Here is a 25,723-nt window from a genome sequence, read left to right as displayed (position 1 = left end):
AGAGAAGACAAGCAGTGACTCTGTGCCATCTTACTACACTGACGGACAGTGACTTCAATGGGGTGTGTGGGGGCACTCGATAATATGGGTGAATGTAGTAACCACATTTTCATGTGAAACCTTCATAGAGTGTATATCAATGATACCTTAATAAAAAAATAAATTCAATAAATGGACTACATTGTACTGCATTAGGAAAAAGGAAGAGAGAATATTGTACCACTGAGAAAAAATTACCCTTTGGAAACTGACACACACACACACACACACACAATACACTAACTTCCACACCATCTATCAAAACTAAATGAAATTTTCAAGAGCTTATAGGAGGAAATGAATTAATCTTAATTATACACACACACATATACACATAAAGTAAATGGCTTATATAAAAATTATATTATATACTATATATATTACATGTATTATAAATTACATAAAGTAAATGGTTTGATAAGCTTTATATAAAGGCAGCACTTGACTTACATGTAAGAAGGATGCAGCTTTAAAAGAAGTTAGATAGGTAGAAAAAAAGATCTTAGGTTGTATTTTGTTAATACTAAACATTTTGTACAACATTCCACCCATTTTTTAAAAATACTGTTTGGCTGCTTTTATTCCCCCAAATTTGAGAACATGGATACAAAGACATACTTCACTGTTATACAAGCACCAACATAACTTTAGGAGAATGTTGACTGCTATCCTGTCTCAGCATTGGTGAGACAATGAGCGCTGGTGGGGACTGTGGTGAACTGGAGAGCTTGTGGTCCATGTAAGGTGTCAGTTGCAACTCGCTCCAGCTAATTATTAACACGGAAAAATGAAGGCCTAGTTTGGTCTTTTGTCAAAGGAGCTAGAAATTTTTACTTGGAATTTTTCAAATTTCTGACTAACAAAATGTTTGAACACAGCCTGAAGACTGTGAGTCACCAGTAAGATTCATGACGGTCCCGTTTTGCCGGGATGGTGCCCTATTTTCATCTGTGACTGGTTGGTGGAGAATGGTGCCCTGAAAGCACAAAGTCCTGCTGCCTTTTCCAAAGAAGTAATTTTTCTCGGTTACAGGGTATCTGCATGCTCAACTTCACCTCCTAATGCCAAATTCTGTTATCTAAAGCATTCCTTAGGTCCTAATTCCATCCAGTTGACTGCCTTTGTGGCCTTGTTCAACCAGTGACTTCCTATCTCAGATATGCAATCCTTTACTGTTGGCTCTATCATCTCTGTATACAAAATTGATCCTATTTTCCTCTCCCACTAAAACATTTCTACTCTTAACTATAAAAACCGCCCTGAACTCAGCTGCTATCTTTCTGTCACTGTCCATGCTGCAGTCCTGACACCTTGCAGTTTGATTTGCAGTAAAGTGGTTTCTCAGATGTTAATGGTGACTCCAGATAACAATACAGCTGTTACCAGATCCAGTGGCATTTATCAGAATACACTATCTTCGTGCTCTCTAAAGAAACCCATCTTGCTAATCACCTTTGCTTTTGTACTTTTGGTTATATCTACTGATTAAATATATTACAAAACTCTTATTACATGCTGTAAGAGATATATAGATTTTAAAAATCTGTATTTTGTTCTTTGGATAAATTTTACATAAAGGATGATGTGAATGTACAAATCATGGAAAACATTAGTAAATGTGCAGATTATTTAGCCTGTCACCAAAGATCTCACATTAAGTGCCACATAAATTTTGAGGCGTATCATCTACAGATCACCCAAACCAAAATATGCCTTGTGCTCTTCCAGGCCCCTCCCTGCAGGCTACTGCTCTTACCCTCAGCCTCTGCTCTCACTCACTTCCTCCCAACCTCTGACGCCCAGGGCTAATGTCATCTCTGCAGGGCTGAGTCCCTCTCTGATTATGGTGGTCATCCTTCCTCTGAATTAGAGCATTCTGTGTGACACTCATCAGGTACTGCTTTATGTTAATCACTGGATGGATGCGCACTTACTGTCTAATTGACTGAGTAAAAGTCCTTAGAGTCAGTGAGAGTAGGTATCCCTCTTTCTGTTTTTGAGAGCAGTATAGTACAGGCTTCACACAGAAGAGGCACCCCACCTCCCTGCATCCCCCCATATCCAAGCTCTCGGGTAGCCTCCACCAACCGTGACTCAGGTGTGACAGGGAGACTTGTTTAGGCCAACAGGATGTTCACAGATGTGAGGCAAGCAGACTCCTCACTAGCACTTGCACATTGCAGGTGGCTTTTCCTGCTGCTCCCTGGAGCCCTTGACCACCATATGTGATGGCTTACAGGAGGGTGAAAAACGACAGGGAACAGAAGGAGGTTCACCCAGGTGAGCACCCCCTCCCACCCTGATCCCCCCTACACCCCCCCAAGCCAAACCATCAGGCTGCAAAGATTCATCCAGTTCACACAGCCCAGAACCACCACCCTGCTGCCCATGGAACCAGAAGAACCAGGGCTTGCTGCTTGGAGCCACTGAGGTTTCCAAGGGCACAAAGGGGGTGTTAATCAGTAAAAGAGTATCTGATATACTGTGTTATTGTGAAACGAATGAAGAATTAATGAAGCTTTCATCTCTCTCTGATCATTCTTTTAGTAAGTTATGGTTTATCTAGCCTAAAAATTGGCATACTTTCTATTTCTATAAGGGATTCTTGTTTTGTGGAATGAAAATACAGAAGACAGCAAGGTACAGGCATTCTATCTGTACACACATGGATTTGAAATCAGGATGCACCACTCATTATCTTTATATCCTTAGGTTAAACCGTGCCAGCCTCAGTCTCCATTTTGTAGTAGATAAAACATCACCAATCTCACAGTATTAGAGGTAATATGTATTAAATAGCAAATATAATTGCTGGCATATTTCTTCAATAATCAAGAGATGGTATCACACACATAAATATTAATCTGAAAAAAATGGAGGTTGAAGCAGTTACCGCTAAAACCTTGTTTCCACACTATTCCTTCTTGCTACTTAAAGCGGGGAACCTGTCAGTGTGCCAATACGGGACAAGGCAGGCTGAAGTGAGATGTAGGTGAGGATAATTCTGATGCCTATAACAATTTCTAGGTATCTTGGCTTTTGTTTATAACATCCCTTAGCATCTCCAAATGGGAAATTTTCTTCTTCTAATATAAAGTAGCAAGTTAATCATAAAGCTTAATTATATTTGGGGCTGTTCAGTCAACAGCTATTTTCAGAGGTGTTATGGGAAATAATAAATCATTAGAAACCAGAAAGTTATTTTGGAAGGAGTAAGTTATTGAGAAGCTTTGGATAATTCACACCTCACCTGACAATTTGGAAAAGTCCAGATACTGCTAATTGATTAAAATTGCTTAGCACAAATTCCTTTCATCCTCTATCAAAGAATGTACAATGGTCTACAAAAAAATGCATCTGGAAAGATGCTTGAGTAATAACCAAAGCACACTACAGATTCCTTGGTCCAACCCACTGAGCCTGTTTAATATAAAGGCTCATGCTGCCTCCCACTGCATATCAGAGCATGCTAATGAAAATATGCCAATTTAAGATGAAACAACATAGTGGTTTTTGAAGAAAGCAACAGAAAGTAATCCTTTTCCGTGACCAGTCGCTCACCTATATGGGCCTCACTGTTGTTAGCAGCACATTCAGCATCTTCTGGATGGAGAGTAAGAGCACACAGAACAAAAGCCAAGAAATAAAGCAGAACAGTTAGAAGCCCAGCCACAGATGCAAAAAATAAATTACTTAAAACAATTATGTGAAGCACAGCATAGAACAGCCTTCATAATGCCACTCTTAAACATAAAACGTTTTGTTTTATATTTAAGTTTAATGTAGTATTTTGAAACATCATGCAATTCTTTTTTTTTTCAACTTTCTTCAGAGGTTCGTTGGTGCAGTTCCAACCAAGAAAATTACAGAAAAAAAACTTTCCTGAGACATTTACACTTTCCTGGTGTAAGAAAATAAATTGATTTTTGCAAACCAGGCGCTTTGATAATACGTAAACATAGCACTTGTTGTGGCTCACTGGATTAGACAGAAAGGCTGGGATTAAGATAGGCTCTTTCTTTTGATAGGAAGAAATACTGTGTTGGGAAGGAATAAAGGCGTAATGTTTCCATTTTTATTTCATTTTTAAAAAATGAACAGATGACATTTAAAAGTAAACAATGTGTTATAATTTCTAGTAATTAAATGAATATGGGGCTCTGCATATTATAAAGACTTAATTGTCCTAGGGGAGATCTTATTGTTTTAGGCCTCTAATCTTCCCATAAATATACTCCTGGAACTGAGAGTGCACCTTGCACAGAAACCAAACAGTCGAGAAGATTATCCCCACATCCTTATGTTAAATTAAATGTGTCAATATATTTGAGTAAAACACTGTTTTCTTTGTTCTCTTTTATTTGAGACTATCAATAGACATGAAAACATAATATATTATTTCAGATTACTTTCTGTATTTCTACTTCATGAAACAAAACAAGTACATTTCTTCCTAAAACAAAATCTAACTCTGATTTTTGGTACTGCAACGTCAAGATGGAAGTTTGGATGTGCAATCATCTTAGGAACTGCTTGCTATATTCAATATAATCCTACGCATATGTGCACTAAGTAACATTACTAGGCTACGCAGGGAAACTTATACATGTACCTTTAAATTCCTCTGAGAAGCACAAAGAAAATGAGAAAGGAAATGATTAAATGTATAGAAAACACAATTAAAGTAGGAAGATGTTGCACCCAAGGGAAAAAAAAAATCCACCTACCACACTCAACTGTTTCCTCATCTTAGAAGAGCCAAAAGAAAAAAAAATTATAAACTGTAATATTTCAAAATTATTAGTCAAGAAATAGAATTTATGAAAAACTGTACTTTAGTCTGCACTCGGTCTTGGCCTAAAAACAATGTATATACTTAAGCAGTAAAAGCAAAAGACTTCAAATAGCTTACTAAATACTCAGGTGGGAAAAATAATTAGAAAAAAACTGCCAGTCTTTTTTCAAAGTACCTTCAGTAAGGGTATTTTTATAGAACAGTTCTGTCATAAACTAATCTGTCCAACGCTGAGGATATTTCATGATAAAAATATCACAAAGAAGAAAACATTTTAGAAACAACTAATTTTTTGTCCCTAAAAATGTCTAACTATCCTATAAATTTAACAACAGCCTAACAATTATCAACTTATTACATATATGAAATGAGTCCAACAGAACCCTTTCTTTTCATTCTAAATACATTATTTGATGAAAGGTATTTCAAAAGTAACCCTAAAATTCTTAAGTAACTAATAGGAGAGCAATTTAAGACTCCAGTTTGATTTAGGAGACTCATCTTCAGTTAAAGGTGGGACAGTACCGGCAATTTACCAGAAGCAAACCTAACAGTGAGCTGACTTGACAAAAGGAACAGGGCTGATCAGAACAGTTCTCTGCTCGCTTCTCTCTCCAAACTTCAGAACGGCAGTCAAAGAAATCCCAGGGGAGGAACTGTGCACCACTGTATTTTTACTTTTCAAATATCTATACTGTACAGGTTCTACTTGAACAGTATTAGCAAAAATTGTAAGTAAATCATGATTATTTAGCCTCATATTAATAGCACTGTGAGTTTATTTATACTCATTTCTTTCTTTACAGCTCTGAAATACCACGTGCATCTAAAAGAAATTCTTAGAAAACAAACAATAAACTCTGTGATATGGGTTAGCCAAGCCAAGCAACTAGGGATGGTGGAAATAAAACGAGCAGGTTTAAGCTTGATCAATCTGCAGTCTTGGACACTCTGCCATCAAGTCGATTATTAAACTGAGATATATTTTCTGACAGGAGCAACAGGATAGACTGTTGTGCCCGTGATTAGAGAACCAGTGTCATGTAACCAGATATTAAAAGCAATGTCTCTCTCACACACATACACACTCCAAAAATTAAAATATCAAAGTTAACCACAATAAAAATAAACATCTCTAATTTACATCACATATATTTCATATTCTAATAAAAGATGGTGAACTCGCTGCATAAATTCTTAAGAGTACTTCCAGCATGCAACCCTTAAGTAGGAAGAGAGAGAGAACTTTTAGCATAATACACACACATATTTATTCAATAGCAAGTATCATGCTTAACAGACATCCAGTAGGAAAAGAAAAGCAACACATTTCCTTACACTTAGCAAGTCTGAACAAAAAGGAAAATACATAAAAGGTTGATCTCATAAGAACTGGGATAACTGCATAATTCTTACTATAGTAAGACACTGTTCTATGCATATTAAATGCAAAAATAAATTTAATTCACCACTTTATGAAGCCAAAACTACTATCCCCATTTTACAGATGGGAAATCAAAGAAATGAAGCATTCCAAGTGGCAAAAGTGGGATTCCGACCCACGCAGTCTGGCTCAGAGTCCAAGTTCTTAACTACTATGCTATACCACCACACTGAAATGATGCTTTACTCACTCAAACTTCAGGCTGGAAGTACCAGTTAGGGGAGAGGTCAAAGGAAGTAAGTTGAGTTTCCTCTCTATGGCCACCAGTCCCTCACAGCGGCCTCACGCCCGCTCCCCTGAAGCTTCAATCTTGCAAGCAGGTTTCTCCTGACACAAGAGCCAGGAGGCCTTCTCCCTCCTAAGCCTTACCAGGGGGCCGGTCTCTGCATCTTCAAGCGGTGAGTAGCAGGATGGGAAAATCATAAAACTCACAGAGGCAAGGCCAGCAAGGTCACAGAGTAACTCAGCCATCTACAGTGAATGACTGGAAGGCTCCCATGAGGGGCAGTGATAAGCTCAGCACAGGAGGAATGCCTCCATGGGGCCGGCTGTCACAAGTGGGACATGTCTGATGCTCTTGGCAAGTTCAGGGTTGTGTCCATATTGGTGTGACATTATTCACAGGGCAGTTAAACCCTGGAACCACTTGCTTATACTCCCCTGCACCCCATGCTGCGGTCTCCTCTACCAGTGTGCGATAGCCAGTGATCGCAGAGCAGACCCCTGTCAGGCAGCTCTTTCTTACCTGCATGGCACTGGGTCCCTGGAACAGAAGGCAAGAGATGGTATGGCTTACGGACCTTCACACAGAACAAGCCAAAAGCACACACACCACTAGTGTTTTAGAAGCAACATCTTTATATAAATTAGGAGAACACAGTTCACTGAGACAAAAACTGAGCAGGTACAATTAGGCCTTCACCTCAACCACTTCATGATGAAAATAGCCACATGTGCAACTCATAGCTTAGTTTATCTGCACCTCTTTCACATAGACTCTGAATTTTGGTGTCTCCCTAAGAGCCAGTAAAAATTAGGGGGGAAAAATACCTTCAGTATTTTTTAAAACCCCTTATGTTTCTGTTACACAAAATCCCACCAATATTAAGAAAATGTGTGATAAAGTTTTAAACATACACATTTTAATGTAAGAACATATGAAATCTATTTGTTAATTTCTGAATTAACTTTTTTTGTATGAAACACACTAAATAAACATTATTTAAGACTCCAGGAGGCAGATGCTTACTTACTTGAAAAGCTGTACTACAAGAACCTGTAATGTTGTATCTGTTATTCTCAACTGTTTGGTCTTCCAAAATATTGGTCCCATGTAGAATAAACTCATTCAACTACTCCATGTTTAAATCCTGCTCATGGATTAAAATCTTTAGCTCACAAAATGCCTGTCTTTGAATGAACGTGGTCACACCCTATTTGAACAGGCACCCTTTTTGGCTGCAGTTAAACTTTTTTTCCCCCCAAATGATAACAATTACAGTTGGTTAAACAAACACTAAACTATTTTGTATTTTTTACCTTCTAATCTTTAAAAGGTCAATAAGTTGTACATTTTGGGTTTTTTTATTACGAGAATTCTGTAAGAGTTATTTTGTAAAAGAAAAGGTATTATGCAATTAGCAGCATTAGAAATTTTCAGGTATTTATAACTTTCGTAACTACAAAAAGAAACTAATAAGCATTGTAATAAATATCATATCTGAATATTCTGCTATAAAGTACACTATATGAATAAAGACCCTTTTCTGAATACCACATAGGCTGGATTTAAATATAAATTACATCCTACTTAAAGTTAATGTTTATGTTATTAAGAAGACAATTCTTATATGCTGAGATTTCAATAGAAAGAGAGTAACAATATTTCAAATAATCAAAGAAATTCCTATTTCTCTTTAAAGGTTAGGTGATATCATACTGCTTTAAAATGCAACTGAACTATAGAAATAAGCTTTTGGCAGAAAATCAGAGTACTCTGAATTACACTGACACAAGAATTGCAACATGCCAAGAGTCTGTCATGAAAACTACTCCTATAATGTTACTTGAGACATAAGATACACTCTTACTTTCAATTAACCTGTATCTTTCATGTAATTGTCTAAAAGTTGTCATATCAAAGAAAACCTATCACACTTCTAGGTTAGCTGGTGAGGTAAACTATTTTGTTTGGGAAACCTGTTTTCTGAATGTGTGTTAGATATGCCAAGACTCTTAAAGGGAGGAAATAACCAGGCATCAAAGATGCCCACCACCCACACTTAGAGTTTTGCATAAGGGCGCTGCTTTTAAAGCCTGAAGAGGTCGGTATTATCACGGCTCCTGATTTTTTACAAGGATCAGAGCTCTAACACTATAAATGCAAAGACAAGACTGGGATTCTCTGTTCATTTTTGACTGCTATGTAGACATTAACTGGGCCCTTCTAGTGCCAGAGCCATCTTCCATGAACTTTTCCTCCATGGAAATGTTAGTTATGGTGATATACTATGAATCAAATAAAGAGCAAAATCACAGTAATATAAACAGTCACTTTGTGAAAAAAGTTAACTGGCTAATTTGATACTATGACCTGACTAAAGTCATTATTCTAAATTCACTGCTTAACAATATCTTCCTAGGTTTTGAGTGCACTTGTAAATTTAGTGCAGAAACTTTTTATCAATGGTATTTTTTTTGTAAGTATATAAACACCAACATGATAGCATGATTCTTTTGGAAGTTTTACATTAAATCAGAAAGTTTTCTTAAAGCGTATTTTATGAATTATAACTCAGTCATAAAAGTAAAAGATTTTATATCAACTTTGTTTTTCTTCATAGCATTATTCTATAACTTAGCAAAGGGCACAGTAATATAAGTGTCCTGTTCCAAAAATCGAAGGACCAAATGTTGAAGCCCAGGAGTCTTGAGTCAGATGGACTTTACCATGATATAGTTATATACAGAATCACTATCAAACACACAACAAAACAAACTGCTTTTAAATGCCTTTCAAAATGATCAACCAGCACAATGATTTTTGTGTAACTTTTAAGTCCAGGGGTTTATGAGACAATATTCAAAGAAATTTCAAACAAAATTTCAATTCTTTGAAAAAAAGATGCTAGCTTTCTATTTAACTTTCATAGAAATCTACTGTCTTTCTGAACAAGAAGAAGGCCATATTTACTATACACCTGTGATTTAATCTGGTAATACTAACTGGATTTATTTTTACTTAAAAATAAAGAATATCTACATAAGAGAACAAACAATGCATCTCTCAGTGAATCAAAATCTAGCTTGAAGAGCAAAAAAAAGGAAGGAGGAAGAAAGAAAATATGAAAGAAAAGCCAGGAAAATTCCTAAATGGTGTTTAAGGGGCAGAAAATGCAAAACCAAAGCAAAATGAGAAAGTAAACTATGCCGAAAGAGACATTTCAGTAAAGACAAATACTGGATTAAACACTCCTCAGATGCAAATACTGAAGTATTAACGTGTAAAAGAAATAAAGCAAATCAACAGACAGCCTCCATTATACTTCATGCTTCTATACACACACACCTTCACATTCACAAACATTTATACTGAAACTAGTTTCAAGAGAACTATTTTAAAAAGACAATCTATCCAGTTTGACAATTCTTTAAAGGAAGCATATATACTTATCAAATTATTTAATTAAATGAAAATTCATAATTATATCACACTGTACATTTCTAAGTTGCCTAAGATTCAAACAAATTTGAGTATGGATTCAGTTTTGAGTAGAATCACACTTATTTCCTTTTCAAGTTGTACACATTTGATCCCACATGTACCAAATGCCTTAGAAACATGCAGGCCCCAAATTAAACTAGCCCTCAAAGAGCAAGTCAGGTGGATGCCTCCAAGTTCCCTTCAGCTGGGTGAGCCAGCAGGGGAAATTCCTCCCGTTTAAAGACAATGCGACATTCTCGTTAACCTTTAAGCTTCCTGATGTCACAATACACGTGGCATTCTATGGCATGTGTTTTTTAGCTTCTGCCCAGATTTAAGGGAGCAAGAACAAGCAGGCTTTTGAATCAATGCCCCACTTGAAGTATCTGCTTGCTTATGAGATTTATACTTGCCTGTAGTTTGGCTCTCTTATAATGTAATTCCTGGGCTATATGCTTCTACAAACTGAGAGAAATAACAGGAGATGTGAAAAATGCAACAATACTAAAAACAGATGTTGGTGTAAAATTCCAGGACGATTTATTTGCTCATTTCTCCTTTTAATGTACAATTTTGATGCAGAAAACAAAGGGCTTTTTTTTTACTCCTAAAATACCTAGGACCATGAATCATCTAGAGATGAAGTAGGAAATTTATGGGGTGGGGTCTTGAGAGAGATGGAGGGCAAAGAGATGCTGAGAGAAAGGTAGATTGAAAGAAAAAAATATATGCATCTAAATGCACACTGTTCTTTTTTTCAGTAATCTTACATCACCCGTTTTCTTACTCTTATTTTCTTTTCATCTACCTTTTAATTAACTCCAAACAGGTTAAAGGCCAGAGTTACTATGATCTCTAGATAACAAGGAAAGCAGAGGTTGTTGTTTACTCGGGCCAACTGTTTCTGTGTCCAGAAAGTGATGGATTTTTTCCCCTAATCTTTACCAAGAAATGTACCTTACCCAAACCTGCTGGCTTTGCAGAAATGAAAGAGTTGCATTTTAGGTTACATTTATTAAATACCTACACTTGGAAATAAAAGAGTAACACTTTAGTTATTAAAGCATGAGACATGGGCTTATTATAAACAACTGCATCCTTCAAAAGATTCACTTTAATATTCTGCCGAGTTTCTTATTTGTTTGGTTCTTGTGGAATGATGATCCGAAAGTTATCACAAGGTAATATGACCTTTTATTCTACCACAAACCCCTGCTTTAATAGTCAAAAATAAACGGCAAGATTTGGTTACTCTGCATTCTTATTAATAAACTTACATGATTTCCTGTTGGAAACTTTCAGGGGCTGAACTAATATTTCTGGTTGTCTCAGAGCCAATCTCCTGGGGAAAAGAAGGTCAATATGGCTATCAATTTTCAGTACAGATCCAAGATTAATAAAACACCAAAATATTAAAAGTCTTAAGAAAAAAATGGAAAGTTCGGGAGAAAAATGAACACAATGTCATGTATTTAACTTTAAAAATAAATCCTCTTTTGGATTTTTATAAATGATCCCCTCTCCAAAATCACTCTTTTTTTCCCATCTTTTACATCAATATCATTTCAGACATTAATGTGCTATTTTCCATTTGCTTCATAACAAAAACCAAATATGACTTGGTGCTGTAATATTATTTTTGATCATTACTCATACTTTGTTAGACAAAACAGAAACCAAACCTGGGGGATAAAGGATTCTAAGGCAAGGTTTTAGTGATTATTTTATCACAGCTAGGGTGGAATGATATTTTGCAGAGAACAAAAGGTCAGTTGAAGGGAGTCCATTACTATGTGCCAGTAGCTCACCTTTCCTGGAAATGCTTTGAGGGAATCAAGCCTGCTCTGGGATTGGCAGCACCTTCATGCTTTGCTTGCCACCATGTTGCATCATCTTGACTCATAATCTGCAGAATATCTCCTTTTTTGAAAGAAAGCCCAGCTTCCTTACATGGAATCGCTTTGTCCTCATTAGGGTCATAGTCAAAGAGGGCTTTGATAAACATCTGGAAGAAAGTTTCATTTAAAATGAAGAAATAGAAAACATAAATATGAATAGCCAACATTCCTCTAAATCTGATTTAAGAATAATATTTAAAAAAATAGAATATTAAGATAAGCCTGTTGTGACAAAGAGATGTATGAGATACAAAAACAGCTGTTCTCCCCACATACAGGTCTTTGGGGAACGATTACCTTGCCTTCTTTAGATGCTGTCTCCTCTTTGATACTGGGAATAACCTTAAATGTAATTGCTCCCTGAGACTGAGCCTGGTGTCAGAGGAAAGAAAGAGTTGTAAGAAACTTCAGGAGCCAAGCAGAAAAAAGGTCAAACAGATAGAAAACTAAATGATTCCAAAAACTTATAAGGTTGGGGTTTCTACTCTTAGATGGACCAAACTGGGGAGAGCATTTTCAGAGAAATTTCTGTAATGTAAAAAAGCATTAAAGTTTGTCTTATCGAAACATGGAACATGCATAATGCTTTACACAGGTAATATTAAATGGCAAGAATAGATATGTGCAAGGTTCAGACTATTACATTTAAGTATCAGTATCCATGTTTTTAGGGACAAAATACCTATATTGCCAGACATCAGTTATAAATACATGATTCAATTAGCTCCAATAGTCATCAGAAAAATAATGAAGACCATTCATTTCTATTATATTCTGGCTAGTGAGTAAAGTACCAAATGAAACAGATTAATTAAAAGATAAAAAGATTTATACCTATTCTGATTTAATTAAAACAAGCCATAACAATACCTACAATGCTTTGCTGACTATCTCAGACAAGAGTAGGGCTCCCTTAAATACATTCTCATGTCATTCTCTATCTTTCTCTCCTTTAGCAGTGCTTAAATATTTATATTTGATTTGTTGGGATTTATTTTTGTGTATGGTATAAAATAAGGACTGACTTTATTTTTTCTAACCGAATCATCAATTAATCCAATACCATTTAGGAAAAGATTTCATTCCTTTCCAACTGATTTAAAATACCGTCTCAATAAGACTAAGTTTTCATACATACTGAGGTCTGTTTTGAGATACTCTTTTTGTTTCTGTAGGTTTGTAATATGTTTTCATACATTACAGGGCAGTCTCCCTTCATTTTATCCTTACAAATGAACTTGAGAATTAAGTGTCAAAGCCTACAATAATTTCATTCTGTTTTAGATTTCATAAGACATCTAAATTAGTTTCTATTTTATATACCTAGAAAGCATAGCCTATAGTCTGGCTATGTCGATGGGAGAAGGAGAAAGATCACTAACAACAAAGAAGATGCCATCTATTAAGTACCTAATTTGGGACAGGCCCTGTAATAAACTCTTTACATATACTTTTAGTTCATCTCATCCTCCAAACACTTCAGTGAGATATATTACCTCTTCTTATTCACATTTTGTAAATGAAAACACTGAGGCAACAAAAAGATTAAGGTATTTTCCAAGGACATTTAGGAATTATGTAATGAAGCTGGGATTGGAACTCTGGACCACTAAATCCAAATTCAGTATCATACCCAAGGCTGAAATATAGTGTTTCAATTTCATTTTTATTGCAAGTGCAACATAAATTTTCAGCTTACCAAAATCTGAATGACTTCCTCAGGCCTTTTGTCCTCAACTGGTATCCCATTCACTTCCCTAAGCTCATCACCAACATGAATAAGACCTAAGAAATAGCAAGTTTAGTAAATTGGCAGTGTTAGCTCCAAAAGAAGCTGTACTTTGTGATGGTGTCTATATTTAAAGCACTGTTTGGTTCCTTAATAAATCAGGGGTTTGAGAAGGAGACCTTCATGCTTCACAGGTTTCTGAATCTCTGCCTTTATAGAGCAGTGAATCAAAGACTGCGACATAACCATGCTGGCAAAGAAACGACAATGGCATCTTGGTCTTTGTCTAGAAATGCAGATCATTTTCATCATATAAAAGAACTTTTACTTTTTTAAGGCTGCACTCTTTAAGCAGTACTTTTCAAGTCAGAAACACTGAGGCAAGTTTTCATGTCTCTTTGCAAGTTGATATAGACTAAGATCATGAAGTAGAGTGAGATATATCATTTATTTAAATCAGTTCTCATTTTTCAACCCAGAGCAGAGTATCTTACTTGTTCAGATGTATTATATCAAGACTGCTAGCCTCTTAATTATACACTGGAACTATCACACATAAGATGCCACAGGACTTGTCACAAGCTCTTACCACTTCTGTCTGCGGCTCCTCCTCTCATGATCCGAGCCACAATGATTGCCCCAGTCTGTTCGTCTTTCTTAATGGTGGCTCCCTTTGAAGAAAAGAAAGAAAAAAAGCACTTCAGTGTAAATGTGTGGGAAGGGGGCCAAGAATACAGATACTCACTTTTTGAAAAGAGTCAGCAGGTAAAGGATCTTCTACCATGCCTATCACCTAAGGTTTTCAACACAAGTTAAAGATTTTTGGAACCTTTCACCTCTTCAGCCCTATGAAAAGTACAATTATTTTCTTTCCATTATAATACCTTGTATTTGAATATTATTTGTTTTTACCCTTTATACCATTTCCTCATTTCATTTTAGTTTTATATTATCCCCATGAAGAAGGTAGATTATGGAGAGAAGGTTAAATGAATAGAAAATCATTATGTAAGTTAGAAAACTAAAACCCAGGTCATCTGACTTTTAGTTCAATGATCCTTCTACAACTGTATTACTGTAAAGGAACTCAGCAATAACAAGGGAAGAGAAAAAATGAAAGCCCCCGAATTAGTTATATTTCTTGCCTAAGGTTACAATAAACTAATGGAAGGAAAATCTCTCCAAGGTCTTCATGTACTAGAACTGTACCTAGTAAAAATCAAACTAACATTCTGGCTTCAGGAAACAATTTCAAAAAGAATCCAGAAATTCTTCATTTATGGATGTTCAGAAGCAAATTATCTGAATGCTGCTTCATAAGAACATCAGGCACAAATCGTTATTTTGAACACTTTTTCATGACTTTCTTTCTAAGAAACTGGTATTGGTTTAGAGAAGCCATTCTACATTGCACCACACAGCTAAAAAGATGCATGTTAAGTGGTGGCAGAATTCACCCCAAGAAAAAAGTGAAATTTTTCTCACATTTGTCAATAAACATTTTATATCATTAAAAGAAAACAGATATATCAGTAAAGTTAGGAATCCATTTTTAATATTATGTATGTCAGCTTTCAGGTACATATCTAATAACAGTAAAATATCAGATAATTGAAGAATGATTTTGTGGCATTTTTCATCACCTATGTATGAATTCAAGGTGAAAGACTTGAATGACCAACTCCTGATGGTTATAAAAACCTTAGCTATAAAAACTTAGCCCCCACTTCCCAATTACTGGTATTTTCTTATTTTGTTTAAACACTTCACTTATAGCCAAAATGACTAGAAATGTAATATTCTTAATACAATTACTTAGTGTGATTAGATGAACTTTCATAGCCCTTTAACGATGTGTCTCAACTTCCTCACCAAAGTAACCTTATGGCAGAAGGTCCAGTAATCTAATTCAAAATTACTCTTCTATTTGTTTTTTGAGTGTTCTTCTCTCTGTATTTTTTCCTTTTTGTAAAAATGAGGTAAAATTGGTATATAAATTTATGTAAGTTTCAGGTGTACAACACTGTACTTTGACATCTATGTGCATAACAAAGCTACCATCTCTAAAAATGCAGTTACCACCCACCACGTACAATTGACTCCTTTTATCCATTTCACCAACCCCAACCCCTTTCCCTCTGGCAACCACCAATCTGTTCTCTGTATCTATAAGTGTCTCTGTTTCGCATTGTTTGTTCATTTATTTTGTTTTGTTTTGTTTTAGATTCCACATGAGTGAAATCAGACAAATCAGCATTTGTCTTTGACCTCAGTTCTGCCACGCATTAGCTGTGACCCTTTGGGTAAGTTGCTTCACGTTTTTAAATAGCAGTTTTCTGGTCTGTAAAAACACAGAAAAGTAATACCAACAATGAGGATTAAATACAATGTATGCAAAGTAGTTAACACCATGCCCAGCAACTATTGTACTATCAACTCAATTTCCTTTAAGAACATAGTGTCTTAATTAGAATAAATGAACTGCAACACATTTAAAATCAAGTGTTATATTATAAAACTTATTTTTCCTTTGAATGTAATTTCATAAAAATGTGGATATACTCTGTACTCATTTGGTATTGTTGTTGTAACACATGACCACAAATTGAGAGGCTTAAAACAACATAAATTTAGTATCTTAACAGTCTGGAGATAGGAATGCCAAAATGGGTACTATGGGCTAAATCAAGGTGTTCCAAGGACTGTGTTCCTTCTAGAAGGACTAGGAGAGAATCTGGCCCTTACCTATTCTAGTTTCTAGAAATGTCTGGCTTTCTTGGGCTCACTGCCACATCACTGCAACCTCTGTTTTCCTCAGGATAGCTCCTTCTCTTTCACTTTAATAAGAACCCTTGTGATTGCACTTGGGCCCACCAAATAATACCAGATAATCCCCTCATCTGAAGATCCCTCACCACTCATGAAAAATCCCTTTTGCCGTTTGAGGTAACATATTCACAAGTTCTGAAGATTTGGTCATTACATCATCAGGGCTGGTGAGTGGGGGCAGTATTCTGCCTACCCAAGATACCCTTCGATGTAATTCGACACTGCATAAATGTCTGGTGCTAAAATAAATGATCACATTTACATTTTGAAATACCAGACTCTTGATTAATTTCTCCCCATTACTTTAAATTAAATCAGCTTTCTAAAAAAGCCTTAAGCAATTTATTTTTAGTTGCATCATTTAATCTTAAATCAGCTGTGACTGGTACACATTATGCTTTCTTTTTAAAATGCCAACACATCACTTTAAAAAATTATTACTGTTTATAACCAATAGAATGCCTCCCATTTCATTTAGCTTCATTTTCACTTTTCTAAGTCATATTTTTTAGATGTGAATGTTCCATTTATCTTAAAGTTTGTGGACATAGAAGAAGTGTATTTTAAAGAGATGAGTAAATGGTGTGACTCCATCAGATCTGGCTTTATCATGATATCTGTTCATATATGAACACAAATTGTAGACCAAAACTCACCAGTGGTTCTCTATTTTTGACCAGACGGATGATTTTTACAGAATCTTCCTCATCATCAATATCATCAGGCATAGGAGGCAATACAGGATCATAATTCTTCTGAGCCACAGTGTCATGTACAGACAGCAAAGCCTATCAAAGTCAAAGGTTGGTAAGTATTGTTCAAATTTAAAACCCCAAACACATCAAACTGGTGTTACAATTTTGACGTAACAATGATAATCAGTCAACTACCTGAAAAGCAGCCTCTTATAAACGGCGTATATAAAACATAGCATGCCTTCTACATACAGCAGAAGGCAGCTCTACTAAGGGGCCATCCCCATCCCCAAAGCCATTAATGTATGTTAAGAAACAACACACAAAGTCCTCTAACCTGTATACTGGGGCTCATCCTTACAAGGATGGTGGCCAGACACAGGGGTGGGGGCTTGGGGTTGTTACTTTTGAAAGGAGGAGAAAATGAGGCTTTAGGTACACTGTCAGTGAGCCAGCAGGAGTCTAAGAATTTTTTTTCCTACTGTTAGCAGAAAACAAAAAAGGAACTGATCAATATGACTAACTAGCTTTTGTTCTTTTGTTGTTTTCTCACTTTTAAATTTTTTGTGTAATAGGTGGCTGATATGCATATAAAAGAATAAAGTAAAAGTATTTCTAGTCATGACTGTTATGGTGGTAAACCACAAAACACTTCACATTGTCATTATAGACCAAAGATGAGAAAAACACTACAACCTTGACATGTCACTGCTCATTATTTTAGGTGAGGGGGCTTAGGATGCTTAACTAACTTGTTTCCAAATTAACAACACTACGATCCATAAATTACCCTAGCCAGATGATGAGACTTTATCCTTGAACTAAATCTCTCCTCTGCGCTATACTCTCAACATCCAGTCCATCCATAATCTGTTAAAATCTACTTCCAAAATAGATTCTAAAGTTTATCTTCTCTCAGGTCTAGAGCAGAGGTTGGAAAATTACGTCACTTGCTTTTGTAAATGAAGTTTTACTGTAACACAGCCATGCTCATCCATTTTTGTATTGTCTATGGCTGCTATCATTCTACAAGGGCAAATCTGAGTAGAAGCAACATACAGTTTTCACATAAAAAGTTGTTGGACCCCTGGTTTAGATAAATGATGTCGTCATGTTTCACCTTAGACAATTGCAAGAGCCTCTAAATGGACAAACTACATTCACCTTTGGCCCATTTTCAAATCTGTGATTCACTGTGTAGGCAGCATGATTATTTTAAAACTTTAATTAAATCACTTAACTGACTTGCTAATATTAACTCTTCCAACCCTGCCCATTGACCTTGACATGAAGATCAAACTCCGGAGCAGTTCCCAGTTTTGTGACCTCCCCCATTCTTGCCTTACACCACTCTGTACCTCATTCAGCTTAAATAACGCTTTCTCACAGAGGCCAGGTCAAAACATCCAATATGAAAGCAAATTCCTCATTATTTGACCTAATAGCACCTTCTTGCCTTCATGTATGCTCCCAGTTTATAACCATTATGGTTTTCATGTTAATATCTGCTATCTACTTAAATAGAAACCCTATGATGGCAAAGAAATGGTATCTATTTTTTAATGAAGCTTTTTTATTGACCATTAACATATATACAAAGCAGTACACAGTTCACAAGCAGAGAACAATTTTTAAAAATGAATATGCCCATGTAAGGCAGTCCAGTAGGGAGAAGACAAGTAGTGACTCTGGCATCTTACCACGCTGATGGACAGTGACTGCAGTGGGGTGGGGGTGGGGGGACTTGATAATATGGGTGAATATAGTAACCACAGTGTTGCTCATGTGAAACCTTCATAAGAGTGTGTATCAATGACACTTAAAAAAACAAAAGTGAATATAACCATGTAAACAACCCAAACAAGAAATATGTTCGCTGGGCTCCAGAAACCCCCACGTATGTCCTTTCTAGTCATCATGCCCTCCATTCCCCCACAGGTGATGGTTTTGCTTCTATTTTAATATTACATAAACAGAACTGTGATGTTTGCCTTTTCCCTGATGTTAACTTAGTGGGATTCACCCAAGTTGTTACTGGTCGCAGCAGCCACTCAGTTTGCACTGTTATGTAGCATTCCAACACACTAGTATTTATTTCACAGTACCTTATACCCCTCTGATTTTCAGGGACATTTAGGTTATTTTTAGTTTGTGGCTATTGTAAATAGTACTGCTCTGAATATTTATCTTTTGATGCACACACACATAATTTGGGTTAAGTATATTTAAGAGTAGAGTGTCTGGGTCATAGGTTAGAAACATATTCAACATTAGTAGATAGAGACAAAGTGGTTGTCCCAATTATAATCCCACTAACAGCTTGTGTGAGGTTCTAGTTGTATCAGATGATCTCCAACATTCAACATTATTAGTTTAAATTTGCCCATTCTGAGTGTGTAGCGGTATCTTTTTGTTGTTGAAATTTCATTTTTATTATAACTAATGGTATCTTCTGTGAGATGCCTGTTTAAGATCCTCAACATTTTTCTATTCCACCTGTCTTTTTCTTATTTATTTGTAAGAATTCTTTATAATATACTGGACCTAGGTCTTTGTTGGCTACAAATATATTTTCCCATTTGGTACTGGATGCCCTTTCACTTTCTTATTAGTCGTTTTTGATCAACAGAGGTTCCTAATTTTAATGAGTCCAATTAATGTTTTTTTCCTTTATGATTGGTACTTTTTGTATCTACTAAGAACTTCAAAGGGAAAGAATGAACAGCATTGTACTGATGAAATATCTGAAGAGCAAATTTTTGACAACTGATCAGAGACAGTCTGAAGACTCAGGAAGCTCGATATATCCTTCAGGAATCAGGAACAATATGAAGAAACCCATGCTTAGATACATCATAGTAACACTACAGAATGCCAAATGCAGAGATAAGGTCCTAAAAATATCAGAAAGAGAAATATAGACAATCAGAAAGGGGAAAAAACACTTCTTTCCAGCAGAAGTATATTGTTCAAGAATGAGGATGACAGCCAAGATGAAGTCAATAGGGATCCACTGGAGAAACAAAAATAATAATAACTTTGAAAAGAATGATGAAACAATTGTTTTCAAAGACACTGAACATCAGACAACAAAAGACAGGGATCACTGAGAGAAACAAATGTGAGCCCTGATTGCCCCAGCTTACGGCCTAGAGGGAGTTTTGTGACTGTGCCATAGGGAGAAGGTACCAGGCAGAACCCAGTGGTGTCCCTGGGTTGAGACAACAGATCTGGGAATCCAGGGAGGTCAAGGGGCTAAAGTTCTCAGGGGAGAATATGAGAGAGGAAAGAGCTGCCAGACACAAAGCTCTGGAGATCTGCAGGAAGTCCCCCTTGAGTCCTTAGCCAAGACATGTACACAAAAAACTACCAGAAAGGATTATAGCAGTGATTTTTAACTGAGGGTGATTTTACATCTCCCATCCCCCTACCCCCACCAGAAGTCCTTTGGCAATGTCTTGGGAACATTTTTGTTTTTCAGAACTTGGAAAATGTTACTGCCACCTAGTTCATTGAAGCCAGGGATGCTCCTAAATATCTGACAGCATTATAGGACAACATGCACACAACAAACAACCATCCAGACCCAAAATGCTAATTCCAAAGATGAGAAACCCTGCATTATAGGAAGCAATGCCCAAAGCTTGCAGAGGGCAGGATTAACTCCTGTTGCCACCAGTTAGAGGGGGAAAGTTCAGAATTTACAGGGCATTGAGAAGAATCAACAGAGGGGCATTATCGCAACAGTGGGAAATAATTGGTGACTAAACACTGCTAAGAAATCGCCTAACAAAGCTTAAAAGCAAGCCTCTGAAGGATCAAAGTGTTTCCAACTAACTTAAGTGTGTAAGAGAAAAAAACTCAATAATATTGTCTATAGAATATAAAAATATCTAGCATCAAAGTAAAACTCATAATTACTGGCTGTCAATCAAAAATTACCAGGCATATAAAGACAGCAGAAAATATTACTTATAATGAAGAAAAATATAAAGCCATGAACTCAATCCTGAAAATTACATAAATGATACAGTTATACAGAACCAAATTACAGATAGGTCACAGAAAAGGAAATTAAATGTTATTACTGTAAATGTTACTCAAAATGTTCAAAAAACTAGAGGAAAGACTGAACTTGAGACTTTCAATATATAAAAAAAGATTCAAAGTTCTGAAGATAAGAGGTATATTGTATGGAATAAAATAAAAGTACACTGAATGAGATTAACACCTGTAGACAAAGCAATATAAACTATCTAAAATGAAACACAAAGAGAAAATATAGTGGAATAATTATGACAGAACATTATTGAGTCATGGAGCAACTTCAATGGCCTAATATACATACCTAACTGGCATACCCAAAGAAAGGAGAGGAGCTAAAAATTTTTGAAGAAATATGGCAGAAAATATTCTAAATCTGATGGGGAAAAAAACATGTTAAAAAGTTCAATGTATCCAAACACAGGACATGTAAAAGAACTTATACCAAATTAATTAAAGCCAGTAAGAAAGAGAAAATATTAAAATCAGCCAAAGAAAAAAAGCACTTTACATACAAAAGAAAAAAGGTAAGACTGACAACACACTTCCCAAAGTGAAAAGTGAGCCACAAGACAACGGAACAACATCTTTAAAATACTCAAAGGAAACTACTGTCAACCTAACATTATATAGCCAGCAAAAATATATTTGGAAATGAAGGAATATTGAAGACTTCTTAAAGACATACAGTATCTAAAGAAATTCATCACCAGTAGACTTGCATTACAAAAACATTATAAGACATCCTCAGAAAGCAGAAATGATAGCAGTTGGGAATATGGATCTATAAGGAGGAATAAAGGACACCATACTATCCTTTTTCTGGGCATCTAGGGTAACTATCTTGCACATATTAATAATAATAGAGATAGCTAATAAACATATTTTAAATAAAGTGATTATTATAGTTGATAGGCAATATTAAGAACAAGTTATGTATTTTTCCTTCTTAGCTTTGTATTTATTTCCATGTTTGGATTCCAAAATAGGCTTTTAAAATTTATAGATATCAAGTTTATTATTTCCAACAGCATTTTGCTTTACAAACATTTTTGGTTAGCAACATTTTTATTTTGGACAACTAAAAGTAACTTTGTATTCCATTTTCCTGTTTTAACTGCAATATACAGATTTTCCTTTCAAAAGGCAATACCTAAATGGAAATTGTATTTCCATATGCCATAACCACCAATCACAACTGATGGGTTTACCTGTTGCTCAGAAGAATCTGCAGGAAATTGAACACTATGCCTTGTAACTCATCAGGCTCACAAGCTCTCAATGCCTTGGACCCCCTGGAGTCAATTCTATGTTTTAAGTATCTGTCAGGTCCACAGAATTAAGTGTCTAACTCATAAAAATGAATAACACTGATTTATTCCTCCAGAAGGAAGGCTAACTTTTCATTTCAGCATGCTTTAATGAACTCTCATCCATTCTGCATGCTCAGGCAATGAGTAATTTCTGGTAACTGAATGTTTTGGAAAGCTGAAAAATTACCACAAATCTTTTTATTTTATTGCCTTTTAAAAATCTACCAAATTTTCCCTGACTTCCTAAATTATAACACCATGTTCTAGAGATGATGTCACTTGACTGCTTTATCAAAAATGAGCCACTGAATGATGACTTACATAGGGCAATTTGCCTGTAATGTAGCAATTTGATACCTAGGAGTAGTTCTTATTTATTAAGGACTCTCTTTGCTTCCCCTAGGAACAAAGTTTCTGTCGAGAAAAATATCCCTTCATCAGTGCCCTTAAAATGTTACCAACATTACTGCTCTTGCCCATTCCATCATGCAGAAAATTCTATTGTATCTATTTAATCCTTTTACTACTCACTACCGTTTCCCTTTTCTCATCTATTTCTTTTATATGTCATTATTTTTCCTGGATTTTAAGATTTGGACTATAAGACTAGATTTTGCAGACATTACTGAATAATAAGAAAATTGTGCTTTGTTTGCTTTTCTTTTGTATATAACAATTGACCAATTCATTCAAAGATTTAAAGATTGGGTGTAATCTTTAAATCGGCAACAAGTTATACAGGAAAAGTGTTGGCATGTATTCTAGTAGTGATCAACTAACGAAAGTAAAAAAGAACATTGATTGAAAAGGACTTTCAAGGACATAGGGAAAAAAGGAGGTTCTCATGCATGACTCCAGGCACTGTACATTGAAAGAACCTGTTCATATTATTGCTAAGGACAAACTAGCAATAGCTATCAAAATTTTAAATTTATAAACATTTTACACAACAATTTATTGACCCAATAAAATTCTGTAATGTACAAGAAGTCTGCATTACAGTGTTGTTTAAATAGCAGAAAAGCAGAAACAGAAATGCCTACCTGTAAGGTATAAGTTAATTAGATAATTATGTTGCTCCAAAGAAAGCCCACAAAACATCAAAATATTAAAAGTCCACAAAACTAAAAGACAGTAAGTAGTGCATTCTATTATCCTATTTATAATGGAAAAAATGTATATGTAATATTTCTGTATATAAAAAGGAATGAAAGATAATACAGTCAATTAAAAGAAATTACCCCTAAAAGATATATGAACATGTGGTTCAGAGAATAAAAAGTCATTATCATGGAATGATACTCATCTTCACTAATAAACCAATAGATTGGGGATTCTACTTTTGTTTGAATTAAAAATACAGTTACAGATTGTCAAAATTTTTTTAATTTTAAGTCTTTATCAAGTCATTTTTTAAAAATGAAAGTTAAATAGGCTATCACACCATATTATAGACAAATATATCATAAATCGTTTATACAAATGATTCCTTCCTACCTCATTTATGGATTTTTTTCACTATTGCTGTATGTGTGTACGTGTGTCTGTCCATCTATCTCTGAGGTTGTGAATGCTCCTTCTCTATCCCATGATTTATGGTTCAATGTTTTACAGTAAAATCTTTCATCTATTTGGAATTCATTCTAGTGGTTGGGAGGAGGGGTGTCTGTCTTAATCTTTCCCAAACCAGTTGTCTTAACACTGTATTGAAGTTAAATCCAATTCCACCCATCCCCCACATCCCTCATATGGGCCACAATCATGATTCACCTGAATTATTTCTACAGGCTCCCAACTGGCCTCCCATTCAGTACTCCTTCCATCCCACCCTCCCTCAACCCACAGAAACTGTTCTGTATACTACATAGAGTGACTGCATCACTTTCCTGCATTTAAATCCCTTCAATGGCTTTCCACTGCTTTTAGGATGAAATCCTAACTTTTTAATAAGCTAACAATTAGGGCAGCCATATATTTTATCACATAAATAAGGAAACAAATGAAATGGACAGGGAGGCTAATGCCAACTACAATATCACGTGTCTAGAATCCTACCCACTTCCTACACATTATTTCCTGAACATTCATCTTTCATGCTGATTTCTTACCCACTCTCTAGTCACACTGCTGTACCAATATGAAAAATAAAGAAAACTGCTCATCTAAAACATTTTCACCATAATACAGCTTAAGTCTTCACTTAAACAGTGTTATCCAATGGTGCTGCAAAACATCATCTAAAACGGTAACTCTCTCTTGAGTTAAAACTAGTGTCCTTCCCATATAATCTCATCATTAGCGATTTTTTTATTAAAGTATCATTGATATACAATCTTAGGAAGGTTTCACATGAACAACATTGTGGTTTCAACATTCACCCTCTTTATCAGTCCCCCTCACCCCTCAACCCCATTACAGTCACTGTCCATCAGCACACTAAGATGTTATAGAGTCATTACTTGTCTTCTCCATGCTGAACTGCCTTCCCTGTGGCCCACCTATACTGTGAGTGCTAATTATAATGCCCCTTGATACCCTTCTCCCTCCCCACCCACCCTCCCTAACCCCTTCCCCCTTTGGTAACCTCCATAGTCCCTTCTGGGAGTCTGGGAGTCTGCTGCTATTTTATTACTTTTGTTTTGTTTTGTTGTTATACTCCACAAATAAGTGAAGTCATTTGGTACTTGTCTTTCTCCATCTGGCTTATTTCACTGAGCATAATACCCTCTGGCTCCATCCATGTTGTTGCAAATTGCACGATTTGTTTTCTTCTTACGGCTGAATAATATTCCAAAGTGTATATGTACCACATTTTCTTTATCCATTCATCTATTGATGGACACTTAGGTTGCTTCCATATCTTGGCTACTGTAAATAGTATCAGCGATTTCATTTCAAATACTCTTGAAAAGAACACCAGTCATATTTTTGTTGGAAACATTCCTCTTTAGTTTCTATACTCAAACCTAGAAAACCCTCTCAGAGTTGTTTAACAAGCTTCTCAGAGCTAACTTCGCCATACTCTGGTTAATATTAACTTCTCATGTGCAGACTAAGACAATGAAATTTTCAGGCTGTTCTTTAGTTACTGATCTCCTCTGAGCTCTTAACCTTTCCACGCATATTGTCTTTAGTTATCAAGTAACTATTCTAATTTAATCTGATCCTTATTCTTTAGAACTACAATTTAACCAATCTCCTCTGTATCTACAAGTCAATTATTACCATATTACT

The 25,723-nt window shown here is 35.7% G+C and overlaps 1 protein-coding gene across 8 annotated transcripts in view; it reads right to left on the bottom strand.

The window, feature by feature from the left end:
- Positions 1-25,723, bottom strand: part of MPP7 (MAGUK p55 scaffold protein 7) — a 258,386-nt gene that overhangs the window by 39,497 nt on the left and 193,166 nt on the right. For 7 of the 8 annotated variants that reach the window (XM_073229018.1, XM_073229024.1, XM_073229020.1 and 4 more), the window contains 6 exons: positions 17,094-17,225; positions 14,198-14,279; positions 13,579-13,664; positions 12,177-12,251; positions 11,790-11,986; positions 11,259-11,323 (listed from right to left, as the gene is read on the bottom strand). In XM_073229018.1, coding sequence (XP_073085119.1) covers positions 11,259-11,323; positions 11,790-11,986; positions 12,177-12,251; positions 13,579-13,664; positions 14,198-14,279; positions 17,094-17,225 — 637 coding nt within the window. The remainder of the gene's footprint in view (positions 1-11,258; positions 11,324-11,789; positions 11,987-12,176; positions 12,252-13,578; positions 13,665-14,197; positions 14,280-17,093; positions 17,226-25,723) is intronic. The other variant, XM_073229021.1, reaches the window with a different exon arrangement.

The sequence above is a fragment of the Manis javanica genome, chromosome 2 (assembly GCF_040802235.1).
Source record: "Manis javanica isolate MJ-LG chromosome 2, MJ_LKY, whole genome shotgun sequence".
Classification (NCBI taxonomy): domain Eukaryota; kingdom Metazoa; phylum Chordata; class Mammalia; order Pholidota; family Manidae; genus Manis; species Manis javanica.
Note: the sequence above shows the minus strand (reverse complement) of the source record. Positions and strands in the feature narration are given on the sequence as shown.